The sequence below is a fragment of the Magallana gigas genome, chromosome 7 (genome assembly GCF_963853765.1).
Source record: "Magallana gigas chromosome 7, xbMagGiga1.1, whole genome shotgun sequence".
Lineage (NCBI taxonomy): Eukaryota > Metazoa > Mollusca > Bivalvia > Ostreida > Ostreidae > Magallana > Magallana gigas.
The window spans coordinates 20346498-20370546 of NC_088859.1; the positions used below are offsets into that span (position 1 = coordinate 20346498).

At 34.1% G+C, this 24049-nt stretch overlaps 2 protein-coding genes and 1 long non-coding RNA gene across 4 annotated transcripts in view; all 3 read right to left on the reverse strand.

The window, feature by feature from the left end:
- Nucleotides 1-24049, reverse strand: part of LOC105332998 (nucleolin) — a 209623-nt gene that overhangs the window by 112591 nt on the left and 72983 nt on the right. The window lies entirely within an intron of this gene.
- Nucleotides 1205-15600, reverse strand: LOC105332996 (acetylcholine receptor subunit beta). Of its 2 annotated transcripts, none has more exons than XM_066067035.1 (6): nt 15479-15600; nt 6297-6448; nt 6142-6186; nt 5801-5916; nt 3078-3604; nt 1205-2871 (listed from the first exon to the last, which is right to left on the reverse strand). In XM_066067035.1, exons 2-6 carry the CDS (start codon nt 6312-6314, stop codon nt 2510-2512), a joined length of 1068 nt encoding a protein of 355 aa, XP_065923107.1. In that variant the 5' UTR covers nt 6315-6448; nt 15479-15600; the 3' UTR covers nt 1205-2509. The 2 variants fall into 2 exon arrangements, with proteins under 2 accessions (XP_065923107.1, XP_034312802.2); XM_034456911.2 differs by lacking the exon at nt 15479-15600 and adding an exon at nt 9796-10088.
- On the reverse strand, nt 19074-21352 carry LOC109620599 (uncharacterized). The gene is made up of 3 exons (XR_004598228.2): nt 20216-21352; nt 19805-19926; nt 19074-19594 (listed from the first exon to the last, which is right to left on the reverse strand). It is a non-coding gene; the product is annotated as an uncharacterized lncRNA (long non-coding RNA).

Below are 24049 nucleotides of genomic sequence, written 5' to 3' on the forward strand. Positions count from 1 at the left end.
ACGTAGTGTTATCACAGGCAAAGACACTGGAAAATGTCAATATATAATTTTAAACCATCGTACGATTAAATATTCAATTATAAGTAAGCAAACCCCGCTGGTGCATCAATTCGGCTTCATTTGAAGTTATGGGTTATATAGTACAAAATCGATACGTAGTGTTATTACAGGCAAAAACACTGGAAAATGTAAATGTATTCAAATAAAGGATAACCTAGTGCCATTTTATTCAAATGATGTGTAGAATCTATTTGCCTAGTTCTGGAAAAAGGGCATTATGCTGTTTGCAAATGACGATTTGGCCATTGCTTTGATTGTTTATTTACGAATTCAGTAATGCTTGTATTGTTAAACCCAAAATAAGTGAAATAAGTGGGTTTATAATTTGGATGTTGCATTTTTGTTCATTACTCCGATATTTTCGTTAAAGCTCAATGCTCCCACAATCCGGAGTAGATATTGTTTCTGAAGGGCGTTTCAACAGATTTTGGATGAATATAAAGAAGTCTCGAAAAATGTGAACAAACAGGAAGACATTTATTATGTTCATAGAATTTTATTTTATAATTTGAATACGAATAGATTGTAAACTTTACTAACATACTATTCTTCTCACAATAACTTGTCTTTTCCTTTCGAACACCTAGGTTTTCATGAAGTACAGTGAAAAGAAATAGCATATTAGGAAATTAGGAAATTAAGAAAGTAGATTAAGAAAACCTTTTAATTTGATTTTTTTTAAAAGTTGCTTGATATTGTAAGAATTCATAGCATTACTTTTGAAGAGTTTGTTGAAGATCAATATTATATTACCCGTTCATCTGGCTGATGCTCGTATAGTTAAAGCATGAAATGTAACATTGTTTATTATTATTTTCTTAGTTATGCCTGGTAAATATTTCCAAAGAACTATATGTGATAAGAGTTTAAAGGGGCATGGTCACGATTTTGGTCAAAAATTATTTTTTTGATTTTAATGTTTAGAATGCTTCAGTAAGGCATTTTTAATAGACAACCAAAATTTGAGTGTCATTTGATGAGTTATAAGCGAGTTACAGAGTTTACAATTCTTCGCTATGTAAACAAAGCGTTTGTTTACATTTTGAATGTTGAAGTGAAAATTCCAGTTTTAGACCTAAAATGAATGTGTTAATCGTTAGGAACCGTTTACTTATGCTTAAAATGAATAATAAGATAGACAAACCAGCTTTAAAAAGATTTTTTTAATGGTATATTGAACTTATGTAAACAAAAACAGGGCACGAGCCTTGTTTACATGACGAAGAATTGTAAGCCCTGTATCTTGCTTAAAACTCAACGACTGGCACCCAAATTGCATTTGATCATTAGAAATGCATTCCTAAAGCATTGCAAATAATAAAAACAGAAAAAAAATTGACCAAAATCGTGACCATGCCCCTTAAAATTTGGCCCCCATAATTTGCCATTTTTTTAAGTGTTTCGGGTACAATAAAATGTGTACCTATTTTTTAGAAGAGTTGATATAAAATATATTTTCCATCTATTTATTTGATTTATTTGCACTCACCGGCAGTATATAACGTCAAAAAATACGCGATTTCTATAATTCAATCAAAATCAGCCAAAAATTGACATTTTTCTTATCTATTTACGAATGGGAAATGTAGAGCGAATGCTTGAACAAGAATTTTTTTTTGTCATTTATTAGTCTTGGCTAGATACATCTCTGATTAAACATTTTGTTAGTTCAAGCATGCACTCTATGTTTTCGGAAGGAAAACTTGAAAACAAGCAGTTTTATGCTAAAAATGCAAAAAATGGCGGGAAAAGGTTATCTTTAAAATGTCATATTTCTAAATTGTGGGCACTTGAACCAAAATGAATATTATGTAAACACATCACATACATATCTGTACTAAGAAAACAAAGAATTATAGTAAAATGATAATGTTCATTTTAGGGGGCCATTTTAGGCCCATATCATATATGGTCCTTTAAGCTGAACTTTAAGCCTTCTTTGATTTCAATAACAGATTTTGGGTAATGATTAAAACAAATTACTGTGTGAGGTACATTTATGTTCATTATAATTTCACCTATCTCTAGAAGGTTTTGAGACATCTCCAATAAGAATACCAGCAATGGTTAAAATTCATAAGGCCACGAATAGTCATTGTGAATGTCATACAGCATTGAGCCCATATGAAGAGACAAACAACTTGCCGCAGTTGATTTTTTACTAGCCATTGATTAAAATATAAAGGCCACATTTAACAAACATAAATATCCTTACTCAGAAACTCTATATGACCCCCAGTTGAATAATTGAGACATTTGAATATTAAGACAAACATGTCTGATTCATGATCATCATTTTAAATTCTACTACACTAAGATGAAAGAGAGTCTTTCAGAAACATTTGTGATCAAAGAAAACTTAATATCGGAATTCCAAATATCCTTACTGTAATTAAGTTATACCGGGTATATCTATGATGTGCTCACTTGGTGTAATGAATTATCGGCATTAGACAATGTAGTAGTGAATAACAAGTATCAAAAGCACAATGATGGTCAGCCCAAAGAAGACGATCAAATATAACTTAAAAAAGAATCGGTCTAAAATTGTAGCCACTTCCGACCATGAAAGTTCCGGTTGAAATGCGTCAACAGCCGTTCTATCAGTTTCCAACTTTTCACTTTTTTCCATATCATTTACGACATTTTTCTTGCAGCAATTACTGCACGTAATTTTTTTCGAGGCAGAGCAAAGGTTTTCGATGTAGTTTGGAATTGGTTTGTCTTCTTTGGTATGGTGACAATTTATGATAAACAGAGAAAGCAGAACTGCTGACACTCCCATAGTGAGCATAATGACCAGGTATACAGCTGTAAAGAGAAGAAAGACGCCATGTTTTATTGTTATCATTTGGAGCACCTACAAATGACGGTAAAAGGAATTATTTCGGGAAAAATGTCAGTTAGGCCTCTCAATGTTTATGCATTGTTAACCATTGAAAACATTTTGATAAAGAGAAGAAATATTTTATATATGTCATAAAACTCTTCCTTGACATAAATTATTTAAAACTCACAAAGGTAAGCCGTGTGAAGGGAAGTAGTTGGCATTTCAGCAGACACGATCGTAAGGTATACTGCAAAGGCGAGGAGTGTAGTGAGAGAATACCCAATCTTCTCTCCGGAATCAGGATGAAGATGAAATACAAAGCAACTATTTAAGCCCAAGAGCATCATTGGAAGGATCGTATTCATGACCTGATAGACGGGTCTTCGCTTAAATGTCATTTCAAAAGAAACCTGTGGCATGCTGTTCTGTCCTGACGTACGCGTGGTCGTCGTTACGCTGTTAGATATAAACTCCCACTCCCCGTCAGGTTCGTAATAAGATAAATCCACTCCTGTACTGTTGAGAGTGATTTCGATACTTGTGTATCCCCATGTGGAGAGAATTACGCTACAGACCTGGGTGTCAAAGGGATAGTATGTGACGTCCGTTGAGCACTGGGTCTGGTACACACCACCTGGGGTCCAGTTGAGGGTACCATCATTGGTTACGCGGATGACAACCGTGTTATCGCTAATAACCGCAAGATCTTCAACTCTGAAATCCAAAGATTATTAATGAGCTTGCAATAGCATATGACGTTTTTATATTGTATTTTATTCAATAGTTATAAATTGTATGAAATTAATTAAAGAAATTCATGTATTTGAATGCCAGGTTAAAATAAATCAACAGGTTAAAAACTTAATGTTTAATTAAACTGCACACACAATGAAAATTGCTGAATACAAAACTAAGTTGTGTTACCTTTCTTACTTATTTTATTGTGACAGTCAATGGAAATAGTTTTAAACTAAAGGTAGCGTGAGCAAATTCATAAATGATACCTTCACTGAGAAAAAAAATCACAACTCAAGTATTTTTCTATTATGAAAAATAATGAATGCTATCTATATCACCGCCCATGTTCTATAAATAACAACTACTCTATTTTTTTTTCAAATTGTAAATGCTAATACGAATATAAAAACCAATTACTATTCCTTAAATTCCATTTCATTTCAAATCAACTGTTTATGAATGAAAACATTTGCATCCTTATGATAACAAACATTAATGAAAACAATAAAAACAATAATCCACATGTCAAGCTCTATTAAATGTTTGGAATTTTTGGTATACCGAGCCCAATTTTTTTTCGACACAATTAAAAAAATACATCACGGCAGGCCACTTCCAGAGAGGTTGGCGTGGATGAGAATCTAAAAATTTATCTCATGTGGCCTGACACAAGCAAGCTTCGTGTCAAATTTTCAGGTCTCTACAAAAGATATGGACCGGGCATTTTGCACAGACAGACGGACGGACAATGTGATTCATATATACCCCCTTCCAAACTTCGTTTGCTAGAGGTATAATGAGCTGTTTAGAAGTTGATGAAATTCGATTTGTTTCGACAAGTACCCTTGATATATATAGGTAGGTCTTGAAGTCACTATCCAAGTCAAACAATGGATTCTGTTGCTTACAGAATTAACCATTTCAGTTGACATTATAATAGCAAAAAACATCATCAATTATTGAGCGTGAGAAGATAATATGATCTTGATTTATATGAGAATTAGAAAAAGTAAATTTGCAAATGATTTTTTTAAGATAACAAATTTTTTATTAATGGGACCACACTGGATAATATATACATGTATATAGTACTAAATGTAATATTGAAATGCTTTTAAATAAAGGCGAATAAAGATGTCATCTATTGTACATTAATCGATTTGACCTAATGATTGTATTATAATAGATTAAAATGTGTATTGTTGTACATTGTAAACAGGTTAATCAGATATACAAGCAATGAATTGATTTGAAACTGATCAATTAACAAAATCCCATTCATTTATTAAATCCACAATTTGATGAATATAAAAAAGAGTGCATTTCTTTTGAATTTGAATTATTTTTCGATTATTTGGATATACTAGTATAAGAGTTACTTCACTCTGATTCAGTTGAACTGTATTTTGTCAAAGGAAATCCCATGTTACACAAATCAAAATCATATTCTAAGCCTAGCTAGATTCTTTTGCAAAAATGATTTTAGGACAGAGGAAAGAAACCCCACTTGCGCCCCAATTATACGTCATTTGCATTTAATGGACTACAACATCGATACGTATAGTGTATCACAGGCAAAACACTGAAAAATTGTAAATATGTGACAATAAAAAGACCTTTGATAAAAATACTGAGTTGATTTTTTAAAAAAGACTGAAAAAATGCCATAGTCATTATTTTTGCCGACTGCGCCATCAATGATTATCAGTAAAGTAATTTATAGTAAACTTGCTAAGGGGGAAAAGATGATATTGTTTTAGACACGTCTTTAATGTAAAGTAAAAAAAAACCATATCAATAAATGTATTTTAAATCGTACCACTATATTAGGAACAAAACGAATTTACAAATGTCATACCAAATGTATCGACTTTAGATTTTTTTGGGCAACGACCATGAAAACGCGTACTCGATATATACACAAGAAAATCGGTCTAAAATGACAAAAAAATGTTTATAAATATATCGCTTTCAATTTTAATGGTATTTAGTTCTCGGCATAGCATTAATATATTCATGGTATCAGACCAAGGCCCGGGGTCCACAAAGCTCTCTCCTACCAGTGGCTGCTTCAATACTTTTTTAAGTGTATCGTAAAGCCGAATAATCAAACGTCATCAGTAACGCCACGTTTAAACGTCTAACGATGCAGTACTAGTATGTTATGCTTACGAATTTGAAACGACAAGCGATGGAATCCACACATAATCCTGTGAAGTGTAAATTACTGGGACGTCAGAGTTGTATGTCGGGTTTGTACTCCAGTCCAGGCGAGCATCAGACCATTCCTGGAGCGAAAAACTTGTTTCTTCATCCAACATATAATGCTACATGAATTACAAAATCTACAAATGCAGAAAACGTTTATTTCGGGACGATTAAGGCTGAAACAAATTTTGTGATAATGGGTTTAACACTAGCCTGTACCTAAGTCGGTAAAGTGTTGGTATAAGACATGATTTTGTTTGCTACCGATCATTTCAAGGGCATGATGTAATGATACTTGAACTTACCAACGTAAAATATCCTGCCAATGTCATCATTTGATCTTTCATACTCTGCCAAAAACAAATTCAAGTATACACTTTACATTTTCATTAATACTGTTTCAATGACAAAACTTGAAAATGTATTGGAAATGGAAAATGTGATATAAACTCTACTGTACCAGAGAATTTAGACTCATTATGTTCAGTTGAGCGCTTATTTGAACGTTGAGAAGTGGTCGGGTGAATCTGTTGTAACTGTTGGTGGTAAAGAGGAGAGTTCTAAGGTCGTTCTCCAGTCCGTACGAATATGCTGCATCGCCTGGACGAAAAACTGTCGAAGGAAACGTTGTAAACAAAATTTAGCAAGAATGCATGATCTTGTTTAATCTAACTATAATCATTTTTCAAAAATTGCGGTCTAATTTTTTTAATTTTCGATAAATTCCTAAAACAATATTTTATACATAGACTTCCTCTGCTAAAGAAGAACAATACACTCTGAAAACAGCCACGACCATCCAACCCTCTTGAACAAAATTTAAACTGAGTTTGATGTAAAGCATTCTCGAAATCAATGTATCAAAACGTAAGAGGCTTTGTCACACGTAGTTTAAACAACAATTTTATTTCAATTGCACTAAAGGGAGATTATACAAAACAGTTCAACAAGAGCCACGTTGGTCACTTGAGAAACATGCAATGAATGAACCTATATCAAAACTTAAGAGGCTTTGTCAAACGTATATTAAACAAAATTTTTATTTCAATTACAGTAAAGGGAAATCAACAAGAGCCAACTTGGTCACTTGAAAAACATGCAATCAATGAACCTATATAATGATGACCTAGCCATTCAAGGGGCCGCACGCCCTGGTCCCTTTTTTGCAGCGCCAGAGTCCGAGTAACATTTAAATTGTAATATTAGTATGAAGCAAATCATTGACCCCTATTGACCTTTCATGACGGCGAATTTATTGCAGCATGCAATAGGCCTATGCCAATTTTTGTTCACGAATTCAATAGGAAAAACCTCATAATTTATTTGAGATACTTGTAATATGTTTTCCTACTGGATATGTACATATATTAGGAAGAGAAAAATCTTTAAGTTAAATGATTATTTTAAAACCAACGGTCCTTAAAAAACCAAAACCTTGTGAATAATTCATAGTGGCTACTTTGTGACAAAAGGTTATTATATTTCCACTTACATTTAGATTGATTTGAATCTTTTATCAAAAATATCATTTTGCAAAAGCAACATCAAACAGCAAAATTTACACAAAGATTTCGGGATCACAACCCTCTCATTATCATCCAAATAACAGTCGTTCACTTTTACTTGTGTGATCCACAGATTTTAATTTCTGCACTTAAGAGTATTTCCCCATACCTAGGATAATTTTAAAGGGACATGGTCACGATTTTGGTCAAATTCCATTTTCTGTGTTTATTATTTACAATGCTTTAGGAATGCATTTTTAGTAAATAAATGAAATTTGAGAGTCAGTTGTAGAGTTATATGCAAGATACAGAGCTCACAACTTTTTGTCATGTAAACAAGGCTTCTGCCTTGTCTTTGTTTACATAGTTTCAATATATCAGTTTCAAGATGATTTGTATATCTTCTATTTAATTTTAAGCATAAATAAACAGTTCCTAACGTTTTAACTTTAGGTCTAAAACAGGAATTTTTACTTCAACATGCAAAATGTAAACCAATTTTTAAAGCTTTTTTTACATATCAAAGAATTGTAAGCTCTGAAACTTGCTTATAACTCAACGAATGCAGTTGTGGTTTCCTATAAAAATGCCTTACTGAAGCATCGTAAACATTAAAATCGGAAATATAAAAAATTGACCAAAATCGTGACCATGCCCTTTTAAGGTGTAACATCACGGTTTGAAAAGAAAGTTTCGCATACGCTTACCGTAGGCCAATTGATGATGATTTTCGTTTTCGTTCACTAAAATAATTCATTCCTTTCTCCAACTAGTTACTTAAATTTTTTTTAATGATATATAGCAAATGATCCTGATTGAGCTATTGTATCTAAAAACATTAATAATAAATGACAATTATTCGAAGGTAAAGTTGATTAAGCGAATTTTTGGTATATAATGTATGTCCTAAGAGTTGTTAAAAGAAAACAAGTCAAACCCCAGCTTTTCAAGTTACATAGATGCATATCAAAATTTTAAAGAGAATCTTTATCCAATTTACCTTGAGATTTCACAAATATTAGAAGTTAAATAATTCATTTGTAATAATTTAATTTCTGTATGTGGTATTTTTTCTCTTCAAATTATCTTGCTTATGATTAAAACATATAATCACATACCGGTAAGTTTTCCGAGAAATTTATTTATGGGTGAAACACATTCTTGATAACAAATTATAGATACATTTCAGCACAAGGCTTAAAATTGCATGAGTGAATTAAGCAAACAATTCAAACAAGACAGGGGCAATATTATTTAGAACCATTTACAATAATAGAGCTCTTTTTCCTGGACAAAATGATATATGACATGTATACAATACTCAACAGATTCAAATTGTATTGGATTGCAAGCTCTACCTTAATGGTCCAAGTTTCCTTTCAATTGCACCCCCCCTCTCTCTCTCTCCCCACCCCCCAATGACTGAGGGCATTCCACTGAATTTCATTTGCAACCAAATTCCATCAAACAGATTAAAGACAAGTAAAGACTCTTTAAGTTGACAAAATATTATATTCATTGATGCGTTTCTTGGGCAGTTATGCTGGTTTTAGTGCATATAGGTCAATTTTGGTAAAATTTCAATATTTTCATGAAGTTAAGGCCTTCATATCTTTGTGTATTGTGTTTAGAAATTTAAATTCCTGTTATTTAGAATTACTATGGGTTTTCACAATGTGAAGAAATGAGTTTCATTCAATTGCAGTGTGTATTATTTCCAATAAATTAAAAAGAATTGCATACTGTCTGATTTTTCAAAAGTTCTATAAATAGAACAAGGGAAAACCCAAGTGCCATCCGTTTCCATGGTTACTGATGTAATGAAATAAAAATCCTTCTCGTCATAATCAAGTTAGGTTATCATGAGTATCTGTGCCAAGTCTCATGAAATTTCGATATACTTCCATTGATAGCCATTTGCATGGTTCTATCGTAGACTGCCTCTTAAGATTAGCATTTTGGGTTCTTTAAAATTACACGGTGCCAAACTGATAAATTCAAACGAATAAAAAACTTTCTTAAAAAAACCCCCCAAAAACGAAAAAAAAAAACTAAGAATGAAGCCATCTTAGTTTTTTTTACCTGTCTACAAAAAAAAAAACAAAAAAAAACGAAAGAAAAAAAATAAAAATCTATTTATCCAAAATATGAAGGAGAGATAAAAAAAATTTTAATTTGTTTTTCGGACAATTTTTGAGAGAGTAAAAGAAAGGTAATTTTCATTACAAAGAATTTTAGACAAAAACGACAAGCACTAAAAAGATTAAAATATATCTAATAGATAATTATACTTTCTGATGTACTTAAATGTTATTACGTTAACAACGGAAATAAAACTCTTTCTTTTTTTCTCAGAATTGTTTTGATTGCGTAAACTTTCATGTATTTAAAAACGTAAAACTAATCCCCATCTTTCTCTAAGCATATTCAAACAAACACTATACATGTACTCACATATTAAAAGAAATGAAAAAGCTAGTATCTTCATCCTGACTGCTATAGAGAATAATACTCTAAATGAAATGCTGCTTGTCTCAGGTAAACTTTATAGAAAACAAATCCCTATTCAAAGATACAAACGTGCACATTGGATTAAATCTTAATCCAGCCTGAATAATCTCCTGTCCTATATCCAGTGTAAATTGTAGGTATTAACAACGGAAATTCTTATTTTGATAGATTATAATCATTTAAAGCTGACATGAATTCATTAGAGTATTTGGTCGCCATATTAGTTTTGATTGTTCCTCTACTGCCACTGGGGTATATATACCGGTTGAGAAAGTTACAGTTGGTTGCTTTCCGATCGAGGCATTCATGTTGCACGGATTTCTAAATGCATGAACTACACATTGTAGTAAAATGTTTTTAATAAAGAATAAAGGAAACTACAATCAACAGAACACAAAATATATATATTTTTAATAGAATTTCCAAGGTATCCGTATTTTTTCAAACAGATAGTGTTGCCTTTCTTCGCAAACGCATGCATATCGAACACGTGTGTCTTTCATACAGGATACATAACGTCTGCATCTTTTTGAAAAACCCGGCGGCACTACATCCAACACAGTAGATAAAATTAATGATAGTAATTTATAAATCCAAGAAAGTAACAACGTTTTCATCGGTTTCTTAAAAAAACCGCCCAATTTCTAAAACCCATGCGATCATTGACATTGAACGATCTGTCACAGTGTGTAGTCTGCGCATGTGCGGTGTTACACACATGAAAACGGTCTACAATTATCCAGGATATTTGAAATATGTGTGCCTGGATTTCAGTTTGTGTTGTTTCGTCGTTGATAGGATATTCCTTGCCATTGCAGTGGTTGTCATATTATTTTTGTTCAAAACGCGTTTCTACACGTCTTTTCGTCCAATATAACGTGTTCGGGTGTATAAGATACCTGAATGCGATGAAGCATGAAAAATGCTATCGGTCTTTTATACGGGGTGTATAGCGATGAGCAGAACAACAGAAATCGGCAACTAATATGGCGGTAGTCGGAGATAAAAGGGACTGCGTATTTATGAATTTAGTCAGCTTTAAGCAAAACAAGTCTTGATTTGTTAATTTTTTTTAAATATTGTAGATTGGGGGGGGGGGGGATTTCACAAAAAATAAGTTTAACGCCACACGTGTAAAATGTGTATAGATAACTTCTTGATAAGTGCTTTTTAAATTTTTGATTATGTATGGCCATTTAGTACTAACAATTTTTGTAATAAAAGAAATTAATGTAATCAAAAATGTAAATTGATTACATTTGAAAGGTACACTGCACGTCTAATATTATTCATCAATGTTATTGTACCCCATTCCTATCACAGAAATTAATAAAACTACTAATAGTTTCCAATGACCTTATTGATTATTTATTGATCAATGTTATTAAAATTACATAATCATAAGATTTAATTAAGAATAAAACATGACTATGGGATTTTAACGCTGTTATTTAATTGTTCTTTGTTACAAATAAGCAATCCGTGATTCTGATGATTTATAAATAGATTGTAACTGCAGGTGAAATACCCTTTTCATTTGAAGTTCAATGAATTTAAGACGACTGTGACACGTTCCTGAACTTTAATCTATTGTACGTTGTTCAGTGCACGTTTCATGTAATATGAACATGATTATTAAAAAGGTTAACAATGTTGGTTTATTAATTATTACAGCTTGAGAACCAGAGTGTTTTAAACATGCACTGGAGTACAAGTGTAAGTGTGTGCGAACACACTGACATGCATATGGACGACTGCCGTAAATGCATTTGTGTTAAAGAAGTAACCCCAAAAGACAAAGAGTCATTCAATCCTCTGTTTTCAATTTACTGTTGTTGCACAATTGGAGGAAGTATTGACAAGAACAATATTGTTACAACCCCACAAAGTTAAATGACTCATAAGAGTGATGAAAGAAAAACTCCATTATAAATGTACATCAAATCATTTTTACTCTGTATTAATCTATTTGTTTCATTGTATAATTTTATTTGTTGATATAATATTAACATTGATTATTAATGATGACAATTTACACATTGTTAGGGTGTTCTACATTTGTGCGAGACTTTACATCACCATGCAGTGAAATACTTTTTCTCATCTTTATCTTCTTATGCTACTTGAATGGTTTCTGTTCATGTCACTGCATAATGGCGTCTCGTCTTTCTTCTACGGGATACATGCGTTCAACTTGCAGACTTCATTTCCGTTGATGATTTTTTTCATGAGAAGTTACCTGACATGACATTATAAAAGGCCGAGCCCGATCTAAATTCGACACTTCGGTCACAGCAAGATGGGTCGGGAGCAGCTACGTACTTTTTCAGCCAGACATTCCCAGTCAGAAGGTGCATATTTAACACCTTTTGGATAATATCAACATAAACAAAGATAGGGTTTAGTAAAAAATGTTTGTTAAATCAGAATCACCTCCCTCTGTATTTTACTACATCTTCCCCAAAATATTTGTTCGCACCGTTCCGAGAGAGGATTGTTTATTGTTGAGTTAACTTCACCTTGTAGATTGCTTTTTTATATAGAAGGTACCCAGCTTCATTGAATTCGATTAGTACATTCTATAATATCTATAGTTCCCTAGAAAGTATCTGAGGTGTGCACCTTCCCTTATGTATAGTACCTAGAGAATATATAAGGTATGTACCTAGACTTCCCCATTTGTGTACCTTCTTAGAGGCAACATCCTGAAAATAACAGCACCATTGATGGAACCAGTATAAGGAACGCGAGTTTTACTTTGTTTAAATTCTTAATGAATTTATAGAAATATTTATTAATTTTTGTAATTTCTTGATTTCTGCCAGGTACAGAAGGTCTTACACGTTTTTAAGCAATTGAAACCCTACATCGAAAGTAAAAGAGCTTGATATATATTCTAAGGGTTTTGGTTGCATTTCAATATCATTGTGGAAGTACGTGTGCACTCCCTGCCTGTTTTGCGAAATTAAATCTTTTTGCGAATAATGACCTTTGACCTTGCGATGTAACTAAAGCAATAAATCTTTTAAATGGAATTATTGGTCATTTTGGTTGTCCACTTACTATTTTGTCTGATCAAGGTCGTAATTATGAAAGTCAAATTTTTCAGGAGTTGTGTGAGTTACTTGAAATTAGAAAGACAAGGACGACACCAAGGCACCCTCAGTGTTATGGAAAGACTGAGCGATTTAATAGGACCCTTATTAAAATGATCAAAAGTTACATTAAGAATGACAAAGCAGAATGGCCGGGACCTTTACCTTAATTGTTTAGGACCTGCATACAGATCTAGTGTGCACGAGTCTACTGGTCTAACTCCTAATCTCCCTAAGCTGGGGAGAGAGGTTCGGGTTCCTTCAGAAATCATATTTGGGTCCATAACATGGTATAGTGATCAAACAGTTACAGAGTATGGGACACACGTGGAAAATCTCAGAGACAAGCTGCAAGCATCTCACTGTATAGCACGGAAAAATTAACAGAATTTTCATTGGAGACAGAGAGACTAGTACAATTTAAAGACTTCTATATATCAATATATAACTTCTCTATATATCAAACAGGGTGATAAAGTTTGGTTCCTAAATGAGGGCCACAAAGATGGGAAATTGGGAGATTTGTACTGGAGTCCATGTACCATTGTACAAAAATTGTCAGATGTTACCTTCAAAATACGGAACTCAGCGAATGGCACCTATAAAGTTGTGCATCATGATAAATTGAAGCCTTATTAAACAAATTATATCTGTTGTCGTACTTCCGGATTTTCATAACTATTCGCGAATGTTTAAAAAAGTCTCCAAGAAGAGCTCATGAATCCCTTATCAGATGACCTTGTTTATAAACCATTTATTTATCCAGGCAGATAGGATAATAGGGGATGGGGATGGAATTTAATATACTTAAAAAAACAACAAACAAATATATAAACAAATTTGTTTATGATATCCTTCATGTTTCTTTCAGAGAATGGCTGAAGCAGAAGTCCAAACCTTAGAGAGGGGGAGGGCATACCAGTGCCTCGACTGTGAGGAGCCGATGATAAAATATATTGTAGAGCGACGGCAAGTCATCGCTCATTTGTATAAGTATCACATTCCCCTGGACCAAGTACCATATAACTGTTCATTATGTCACTTTCTAACTGCTGAAAACGATAAACTGACGTCACATGTGAAGGGATACTCAAAGCATGTGGAGGCGGCAAAGACCCTCGAGAAGAGTGGAGTGCCACAGGAAAATTTCTTGAGGGCTAACTCAAACCCAGTACATCTAACTGAGGGGGTTCACTTCATTCGTCTCAGTAGGGAGGAGTCCAGATAACACTGGCTGAAGGTTAATGCAAGCCGGACAGGCTCGACTGGAGCAAGGCCTTTTGTCTGTTCCAGACCCAACCCCTAAGATAGCCGCACCAGCACCAGCCCCTGCAGCAGAGTTACCAGAAGCCGCTTTGGCTCCAAAGAGCTTCACTTTTGATGATTTGCTAGACGAAGATTTCAGTTTTCTTGACCCTTATCTTGAGGGTGATGCTGGGACCTACGTCTCAAGCGTGGTAGAGCCACAGGCTCCTCAGGTGGACCGACAGAAAGATCAGCAGTAACATCAAGAACAGAGAAAGTAACACCAGAAGTAGAAAAGGAATCGGAGAGCAAAGGAACTAAAAGAGCACCAACTAAGGAGGATCAGTCAACAAGAAGAAAGTAGCAGTAGCGAGAGCAGCAACACCAGTAGCTGCAGCGATGAAGAGAGCAGTAGTGAATATGAAGGCGAGAGAGGACAAGAGGACAGTCAGGAAGAAAGCAGAGATGAAATCTTAACAGAACTAAGGAAGACGAACCAGCATCTTGCCATGATCTATACATGCCTGCGAGAGATGAATTCAAACATACAAGGCCAAGGTGCAACATTAGAGAAAATTCAGCAAGAGCACAACTTCGTCAGATCTCAGGAAAGAAGAAGTAGAGAGCAGAAAGGAAGTAAAGAGCAGAGAGGAAGGAGGAAGGAAGGGAGAGAGATTATGCCAGCGCGAGAGGAGAGAAAAGCAGAGGAATACAGGAAGAGACAGAGGAGAGAAGGTGAGGATTACTTAAGAGGGTATCATCAGTGGCAGCCAAGACGAAACCCCAGAAAGAACAAGTGGTTCAGTTGGAGGAGGTAGACAAAGGAAAGACATTGACCTTCAAAAGTGTGTCTAGTACTAATAGGCAGTGGATTTGCATTGTCAATTGTTGTCATGTTATATATTATATGTATTTATTGTTGATATTTAATCAGGTTTGTTGTTGGAAATAATTATTTAAACTGATGTAGATATTCATGGGGACATGAATCTTTTTAAGGGGGGAGTAATGTAATTTCAAATTTTTTTCTACTTTTGAAATGACACCCCTTGTTAAGAGAGCTTTAATATATCTCATCTATGTGTTATAACTTATGAATGCTTTTAAAGCATCATTATTGGTTAGAGTATCTAGTATTTTTAAGTATGTTCTAGGTACCGTGTATTTCCTTTTCCTTAGGTACATGTTACTTAAACACGTATTGTGAACTTGTGCAACTTTTACTTTCACATACGAACGTACATGTGTACTCTTTGATTGTTTACAAAAGAATTAGCATATCTTACCTGTATTGTAATATTATTGCTGTACATACTTGGAATGGTATATTTCGCCCGTTATAAAATGTATTTTCTTGTTTCTATATTGTCATCCCGGCCTGTCTTCTTCTTTCTGTTTACATTTTTGTTTATGAATATGGAATTGTGGGATACGTCTCTTTACTTCCGGGTTGTTTTTTTTCTTGACCCGCCATTGAGATCTATACGCCCGCCTATATTTTACCGGCACTGAAAATGGCTCATTATAAGGCAATTAATTAATTCATTATTGTTGTGTTAATGAAAGTTATGTTATTTTATGATGAAATGTTTATTATAAAGTTAATTATTTTATTGGAACTATTTTCCGTATACTTTTTCACAATTTTTCCGTAATACTCCGTAAGGGTCTATACGATTTTGTACGAGATTTCTTACGGGTGTATATAAGAGGTGATTTTCCGTAATTCGCCAGTCTGCTCTTTTTCTCTTTGGGGTTATCGTCTCTTTTGGCCTTTTCTCTAAATTTTGGTAAATATTTATTTTTGCTAAAGAATATTAATTGAGCCTACGTAATTTTATTAATTGGATAAATTTTTAATTAGTGAAATTGTAACTTTTGACAGTTTGGAAAGTTTATTAAGAATCACATATCCTGATTATTTCAGGATTCGATCTTAATCTAATTATTTTAATTTTTCATTTATCTCTGTTTTACTATATAGCCACATATTGATTATTTTGAGATCTTATTATTTATAATTAAGGGGTCATATTTAGATCAAGTTATTTAAGGGTGGTTAAAAGGCCTGGAGTTATTTTGTTTCCCTATTGTTGTTCATTTTGATTTGATATGCAGACTCAATAAATTTATGAAACTTAAATTCTTTGGTTGTTCGTCAAATGCTGAAATTGATGTCCGAATGAGATAGTCATTGGTTGCAATCTCGCTACAAGGCCAAGCCACCAAAAAAAACAAAGAATTCGGTGAGGATCCACCAGTGAACTTCAACGAAAACCATCCAGTGCTCCTGTCACCCATGAAAATGAAGAAAGGGTCAAAGTGTATTTTGCCAGGGGACTTATCAAACATTACGGAATATTATGATGTGGCTGACTCCTTTGCTGATGTTGTGTGTGAAGATAAGACCCCTAACATTGAGGAGCTTGAGTCTACAATGAACCGAAAACAGAGGATTCCGAACCAAATCAAGTTCCCCAGAAACTTTCACATCCGGGCCTCTTGGAAGTTCCCGACAACTCTAGCCGTGATCTAGAAAGTCCCGCCAAGGAACTCCCTGAGAATGCTGTCAACAAACCTCATCTCTACGTGTGGATTCAACCCCACAAAGATTTAGTAAAAGACCAAGGACCATGACTATGAAAGCCCTGGATTATCAATTCAATCGTATCGAAGTCCCACTTACACTCATCAACAGTATATGATTTGGCAAGATGCTCAACCTTAGAATCAAGTGATGACCGAAATAAAATCTACTCGTTTTGTTCTCTTTCCCATGGAGAAGATTAGAAAAAACAGTGGGTTACCTGTTCTGGACTGTGCTATTCTTCAATGTATGTCACCTGCCTCCCGAAAAACCATCCCTAAGAAGAATGCACCATTCCTATGCCCAGTGTTTGTGGTTTGATTCATTGAAATACACAAGACACTTCTTTACAGAGGACTTTATTAAGAGTAACATACCTTCGATCATATGTTCAACACAGACTGTTCAATTTTATTTCAAAAAATTCTATGTCTTTTATATATCTATTGGAAATTATTTATATGGTATCATCAGGCTTGGGGTAATGCTAAATGTAATGGTAATGCATTGCAATGCATTACATGTTTTCAAAGTAATGCTAGTAATGTGTAATGCCACAAAATTAGCATTACAAGTAATGGTAATGTAATTCATTACTTTCCAAAATCATGTGTAATGCTGGCATTACATGGCATTACTTTGCATTATTATGCTTATTTATGCATGTTCACTTTAAAAAATGTGATGAATAAATGAATAGTTGAAATAGAATTTGATTAAATTTATTTTTAAAGAAGAAAGAAATAATTATTGATATAAAAATGTTTTAATTGTATTATTAAAAAGATTTTTTAAAGATTCATTTTTGAATTGTTAATATTACCAAATATATCAGCACAATTTCATAACATTTTCAAGAGTGTTGTTATTAAGATTTTTAATCGTTTAAACAATTTACTCTAATTAGTCTGCACTTCAATAAGAAATGTGTCAACAACACACTATGCCCCCCAGGATAATCTAAGTATCAAAACGATCGATTGTTATAAGAATTAAGTGCTAAACACCCCAATCCCCTTCCCTTCACTATGTCCAAATAGAATAGGAGACAGACATGCACCTTTAAAAGCAAAATGAATGCACTGTCCATCCATGATGGAAATCAATATCACTTCCAGTATTATAACCCATTTGAAAATATTTTTACTTACTTATTCTCTCTCTCTCTCTTTCTCTCTCGTATAATAAATACATTGTACATTAGTTTGGACTGATAGAAAATACAAGATTCATGTATTTTTTCTATTATTGCACTTAATATATCCTAAGAAAGAGATCGTCAAACAGTTCTTTTCAGTCCTAGCTTCGACTGCTCCTGTAAAACATTTATTTAGTATAGCTGGGAAGATTTTCAAACTAACAGGATGCAGTTAAAAGATGAACCCTTTAAAACTTCGATCATAAAGTGCAACAGCAGTCTTTTGTCTTAAAGTGTCCTCAGAAGAAAGAAACATGATTAAAATACCGTATCTTAAGATATATAACTGGGAAAAACCATCTGTTTATGATTTTATACGATTAAGGGTCCAAAATTATAAAGATTTGTGTAATCTGGGGAATTATCTCTATTTAGCTTTTGATACCGCAACATTATTCCATAAATTGTTTTTTGTTATGCATGTAATTCTGTGTCTCTATTTCGTATGTTACATTGTATCATGCCAAATGTCTATAAATATCATTTTACTTCTGTAATATGTTTTTCATAATGCCTCAAGATGATTATATATTGAGCAAATAAAGAATAACTCTTGTATAGTCATTGAATTTGAACCTGATACTGAACATGAACCTGTAGATATTTTAAAGAGTGTTTTATATTTGAAACATTTGCAAAAACTCTTTATTAACTTTACTTTTTAAAACAAAGTAATGGTAATGGTAATGCATTACTTTACTCATGTAATGATAATGTAATGCATTACTTCCAGAAAATCAAGTAATGGTAATTTAATGCCCAAATTCAGGAAGTAGTGGTAATGTAATGCATTACTTTACAATGTAAATCGCACCAAGCCTGGGTATCATGCATATTTTAAAGTTTATCATGGTTCAGGAAATAATAAATTTAAGTACATCAATATAATTATATATGCTTGTATTTGAATGGTTGTTTATAATCAGCATATGCAAAAATTCAGTTCATAATATGTAATCAATTCTTATTAGTCATAATCATTACTGTTGCAACAAATATATATTTTAGAAACAACGAACAATTCAAATAGTTCACAAAAAGTATACCACAGTCACTCTAAATGGTGTCAATTATAGAATTCCATTAATCGGTGGAGGTACGGAGTCACGGTCACATAAGTCCTGATCCAGTAAGATATCCTTCAATTGATCATGAAACACAATTAGTTCATCTCTTTTAGTCCTGCTTACATTCATACTTGAATACTCAATGTACAGTCCATTATGCAAGTCCTCGTCTTGTACGCTCCCATTAAGAGTATTAATAAGGTCACCTATTTGTGATTTAGTCATGTTTCCAACAAAAGACGTGCCTCTTCTTCTTTTGTAACGCAAACACGCAAGTTGTGGGTGTCCGAGTCTGCAGCAAGTCCCATGTATCTGTTAAAGAGGAAGCACGCAAGCTTAAAGCTTTCTCGGTGAAACTGATCGTTGCTCAACAGTTTTTATCTAAACTGATCGGGTTCTCACTGGCATCACTGGTCCGATAAAGCAAATACACTTTCCTACGAATTAGTGTCCGAAATGCAAGAACTTGCTCTTCTTCATCCCTTCGCCTTGTTGATGGTACATCAGAGGATTCTGTTGAGCCCATCATTTCTTCGAGGTTTTGTTGGAGCTTAAAATAAATATTGCACAATAAAATTAATCATTAATATTGATCAAAAGATACCAGTGGATTGAAATAGAAAAAATACTGCAGTATAGATTTTAGTTTAGTCACAATTGATGTAGAAAACAGAATTGAGAAATAAGATATTACAAACTATTTAAAATGTTTTTTTAATTCATTTAGCTGTCATTATATTTATACAATTTCATTAATTACCTGTTCAAATACATTCAAGTTTCTAGTAACTCGAAGCCAGTCATCTCCAGAAAGAACACCTAGTGGCATCCATGCTTGAACTTTCTTATTCACAACTTCGGCTTTGAAATCCATACCTTCTCCTGCAGGAGTTGAACATGAGCACTTATAAACATGTTAACAAAAAATCCTGTCTCACTTGTAAAATAACATCCAATTTCACTATAAAACATTGAATATCCTCTATTACAATACATTATAGTACATTACATCTTACAATTAAAGGGATTTATCATCTACACCAGTGATGGGAACATGAAATAACAGTTTAACAAATCTCTATACATCATATACAAGTTGAGTTCTACAAATTAGAACTAACATGTAAATTCAGTGTATGGCTGCTAATTTTTTTTTTTAATTTCCTCTTACCATTTAGATGATTTCCACTGTGACTGACACTCTCTGTCTCATTGTAAAATTCTTTGAGTTCGTCTGGTAGACTCTACCTTTGAATACATTCTAGGATTTCTATCTCTTGGTATTTTGCGCGGCAAAGTGGTGCAAACACTGCTTTTGCAGACACTATGGCATCAATGTTTCCCGTACGCAGTCCTGCACGAAAGTTTAGGATTGTCTGCAAAAATGAGGGTCATGGTCGATGTGTGCACAAAGTTTGGATTTGTTGTCTCTGCCATGCTGTACTTGAAGAATTCTGTATATGGTGGCCTTGTTTTGCTACGTAGCAGAAAGCCCTATTATTTGGAGCCTAATAAAATCCTAACCACGTTATTATTAGGCTATTGCTAAGTATAAAAACGATGAGAGAATGCGTAGCACGCTTTTCCATTTCTTTATTACTTTACGCACTGTAATGCTATATTGGTGAACACTCATAACAATTTTTTTTTTTACAAAAGCGAGGTATTATTTTTCATTAATCTATAAAGATCACAAATCCAACGCATGTGTTGCGGATAGCACAGGATCCACATAATTTTGTGACTTGTCTAAGGTTAAAGTGGAGTTGGATATACTCGCTAACAATATTATCCCCAGTCACGTTACAATTAATGGCAGCGGTGGGATCAAGTGGAATTCTTCAAGTGCTATAATGGATTAAGGCTACACTGAGCACAGTGAAAACAACAATGGTGAGGACAATGATAACGCCGAAAAAAGGTAAGACAAGATCTTAAAGGTCGTTTAAATGACTCTGGATTTGGAAAATTACTAGGGTTTGTAGGAGATGCACTATCTACAGTTCGAGTAGGGCCAGGCACACCTTAATTTCAGGATTGCAGGCCCACAAGTAACTCGCAGTATTGCTTACTGAAAAATCCCAGTTTCTAATGGTCTATAGAAAGAGAGGCGAGTCTAGACCAAGCTTAAAGAGAATCCTGTTTATTTGGTCTCTTTCTGCTTTGATTGGTCGTTGTTTATTGTTCAAAGGCTTGACCTCTTTTCCATTTATTTTAATGCGATTGTTCGGAGTTCTTCTGAACATGAAACGATCTCTCCAGCATCTTCTGATCCATGATCATAATAGTATCATGGAAATATGGGAGAACAAGCTCTGAAGCTAATGACCAGGTAAAAGAAACATACAAGGGATAAAACTTTGGCTATTTTGATGACTAAAAATTCAAAGCATCTCAAAGGGTGCCTATCAGGAACCTAACGTAGTTGGACAGCTTAGGTTTGATGCCCCTGATGTGGGTCAAGGTTCTTCTCCTGGAATAGGGCATATATTTGAACTGCCATTTGCTGATGCAACTCCTCTTAGCAACCCAAGAAAAAGGACGCAGGATGAGATGAACCCAAGGGTACGTCTCGTCGAGTGCGGGATCAAGCAGACAGTTAAGCTTATGGGTAACCCCTTGCAGCTTAAAGGAATTATGAACAACTTCAACAAAAGATCGAGCAGAAATTTGCAATAAAGAAACACAAAATAACAGGTGCTAAACTAAAAAACGGTAATCTGGAAAGTCTTTAAGATATTTCGGACAAACATTTGAAGACGTTTAAAGAAAAGCATAACCAGAAAACCCTGATATAGTTAAATTAAGTCGTTTTGGACAAATGTGGACTGTCTGAATATTTTCGTTTGACAGTGAAGAGGATTAGGCCCAAAAACTGCAGGAAGCTGCCCTAAATGCTATGCAAAAGGAATGTATGCGAGTTGGAGAAAGTGCACTGTTTTAGGACCACAAAGTCGTCCACCAACAGATATATGAAATTGGAGCTGAGACGCGGTAGAGAAATTAACCTTAAGGTAGCTGTCGGTACCGCCAGGCCCCCAAGCGTTGGTGAAGGATTCCCCGGTACCCAATAAAATTTAAGAATCCCCGGACTTTTTAAACTAAATACGATTAGTGCCGAAAGCCAGGTATCAGTTAGATTTAAGAGGACTCAAATGAATGGTAATTACAAGTAGGAGAGGAAGAAAATATGTTGGAAAAAGAGGAGAAACAGGAAGATAAATAGCAATTAGGATCGTGACATCAAAGATGACGTTAACGAAAAAACCAAAATTACAGCATATTGTAGTTGTAGGTATGAGCACTATGAGGGTTAAAGGAAGGCTAGAAGGAATACATACAGAGTGGAATATTGATACTGGGGCTAAGCGGATGTTTGTGTCTAATGAAACTTTTGGCAGCATCTTAGGAAAAACCACTCTAGGTCCTGTAAGTGCCACGTATGTTGTAGCGGATGGACGAACTCTTGACTGTGCTGGAGAGTCTACCATGGTACTAATTTTTGGTGATTTTGTTATTGTAGGATATAAAAGGCATAACCTCATTGGCGAAGATTTTATTTTCAGGTTTTGTTGTAGATAAGATTGAGATGAAAAGAGTTTCATTATCAAAGGGGTCAAAGTACCTTTTGGAGGCTCTGATGAAGAAGGGCCTGGAAGAGTGATAGAACAACAGTTGTCCCAGTTGGTGATAGAGCCCTGGCACCGCCGCCACCAAACATAGTTGAGCACAAAACTCGGCTCAACTCCGTGAAAATACTCAAATCTATTGAGATAGCTCTTTACCTTTCGAGCATAAAACGGCTGCGCACAGGCGACAATTGCGACGCCGCTGTCGTCAGCTGTCTGTCCCAAGATTTTTTGGATGCAGATTTTGCACGATTACTCGATATTTATACATATCACTGAGTTAAAAAGATATCCATTCAATAATATGAAAAATTTCCAAGACATCTGCTATATTCATAGTTTTTCAAAGTCAAACAGTTAACCTACACAGCCAAAAATTCGATCCTTACGGGAATTTAACATTGGAGAAAATGGCTACCACTTCGGCAGGGGCCTGTCATTATTCACATAAGTTCGTGTCTAAACGTAATTTTACGTTTGTGACGTATATAACGTCGCGCACGTTGCTCGCGTTCACGCTTACGTTCGGAAAGTTTCTGTACTTGCCGTTTAATTTAACACATCTGCTCCGAGAATAACCAAAGATAAAGGCCTAATATAGTCTGCTTTTGACTTAAAATAAAAACTTAAAAACAAGAAGAAGAAAAAAAGATGCCTAAGATTAAGGGTGGGAAGATAGTCAAGTGTATGGAGGTAATTTTTTTCTTGCAACTTGAGTTTTTCCGATTTTATTGCAAAAAGGACTTCATTGTTTCAATTTATTCTACAGTATACACGATAATGATATCCACGTAGCTTAATTTGAAACCGTATAACGTTAAAATCTTCCATCCAAATGTTTCCTTTCTCATTTATTTCTCTGAGATTAATACAGTATTTTGAAAACACATTGGCCTACCTTGAAATCATCGTTGAAACTATTCCTTATCCTCAGAAGAACAACACAATTTTCATATTTAAAACTTCCATAGCAATCCAAAAGCAAGACCATATATCACCACCTGGACATAAAACTGCAAGATTTGAATTTCAAGTTACATCCTCAACGTTTTCTTTGCTGTCTGCTTTGTATGATGTCACGAAAATTTGACCATGACCTTTGTATAAATACCAACAGGTACCATGTCATTTTAGACCCCAATTAATTAAATCCGTATACATATAGAATACAGCGTAGTCATTTTTGTAAATCTGATATATCATGAGCCATTCACAACTTTCAATAACATGGAAATATTTTGGATTTTTTAAAAAAGTGTATGGGGGTGTAAAATACAAGTTGTGAATGGACAAAGTCATATTTATATTACATGCATTGTTCTTGAAAATCACTTCAAATGTTATTACAATATGAGTTATTCACAACTTATATTGAT

Coding starts and splice junctions, on each gene's coding strand:
- LOC105332996 (XM_034456911.2), bottom strand. CDS start 9,829: ATGAAGATACTAGCTTTTTCATTTCTTTTAATAT. Junction 6,187..6,296: donor TAATGAGTCTAAATTCTCTG/GTACAGTAGAGT, acceptor TGTTTTTGGCAG/AGTATGAAAGATCAAATGAT. Junction 2,872..3,077: donor CCTTCACACGGCTTACCTTT/GTGAGTTTTAAA, acceptor TTCTCTTTACAG/CTGTATACCTGGTCATTATG.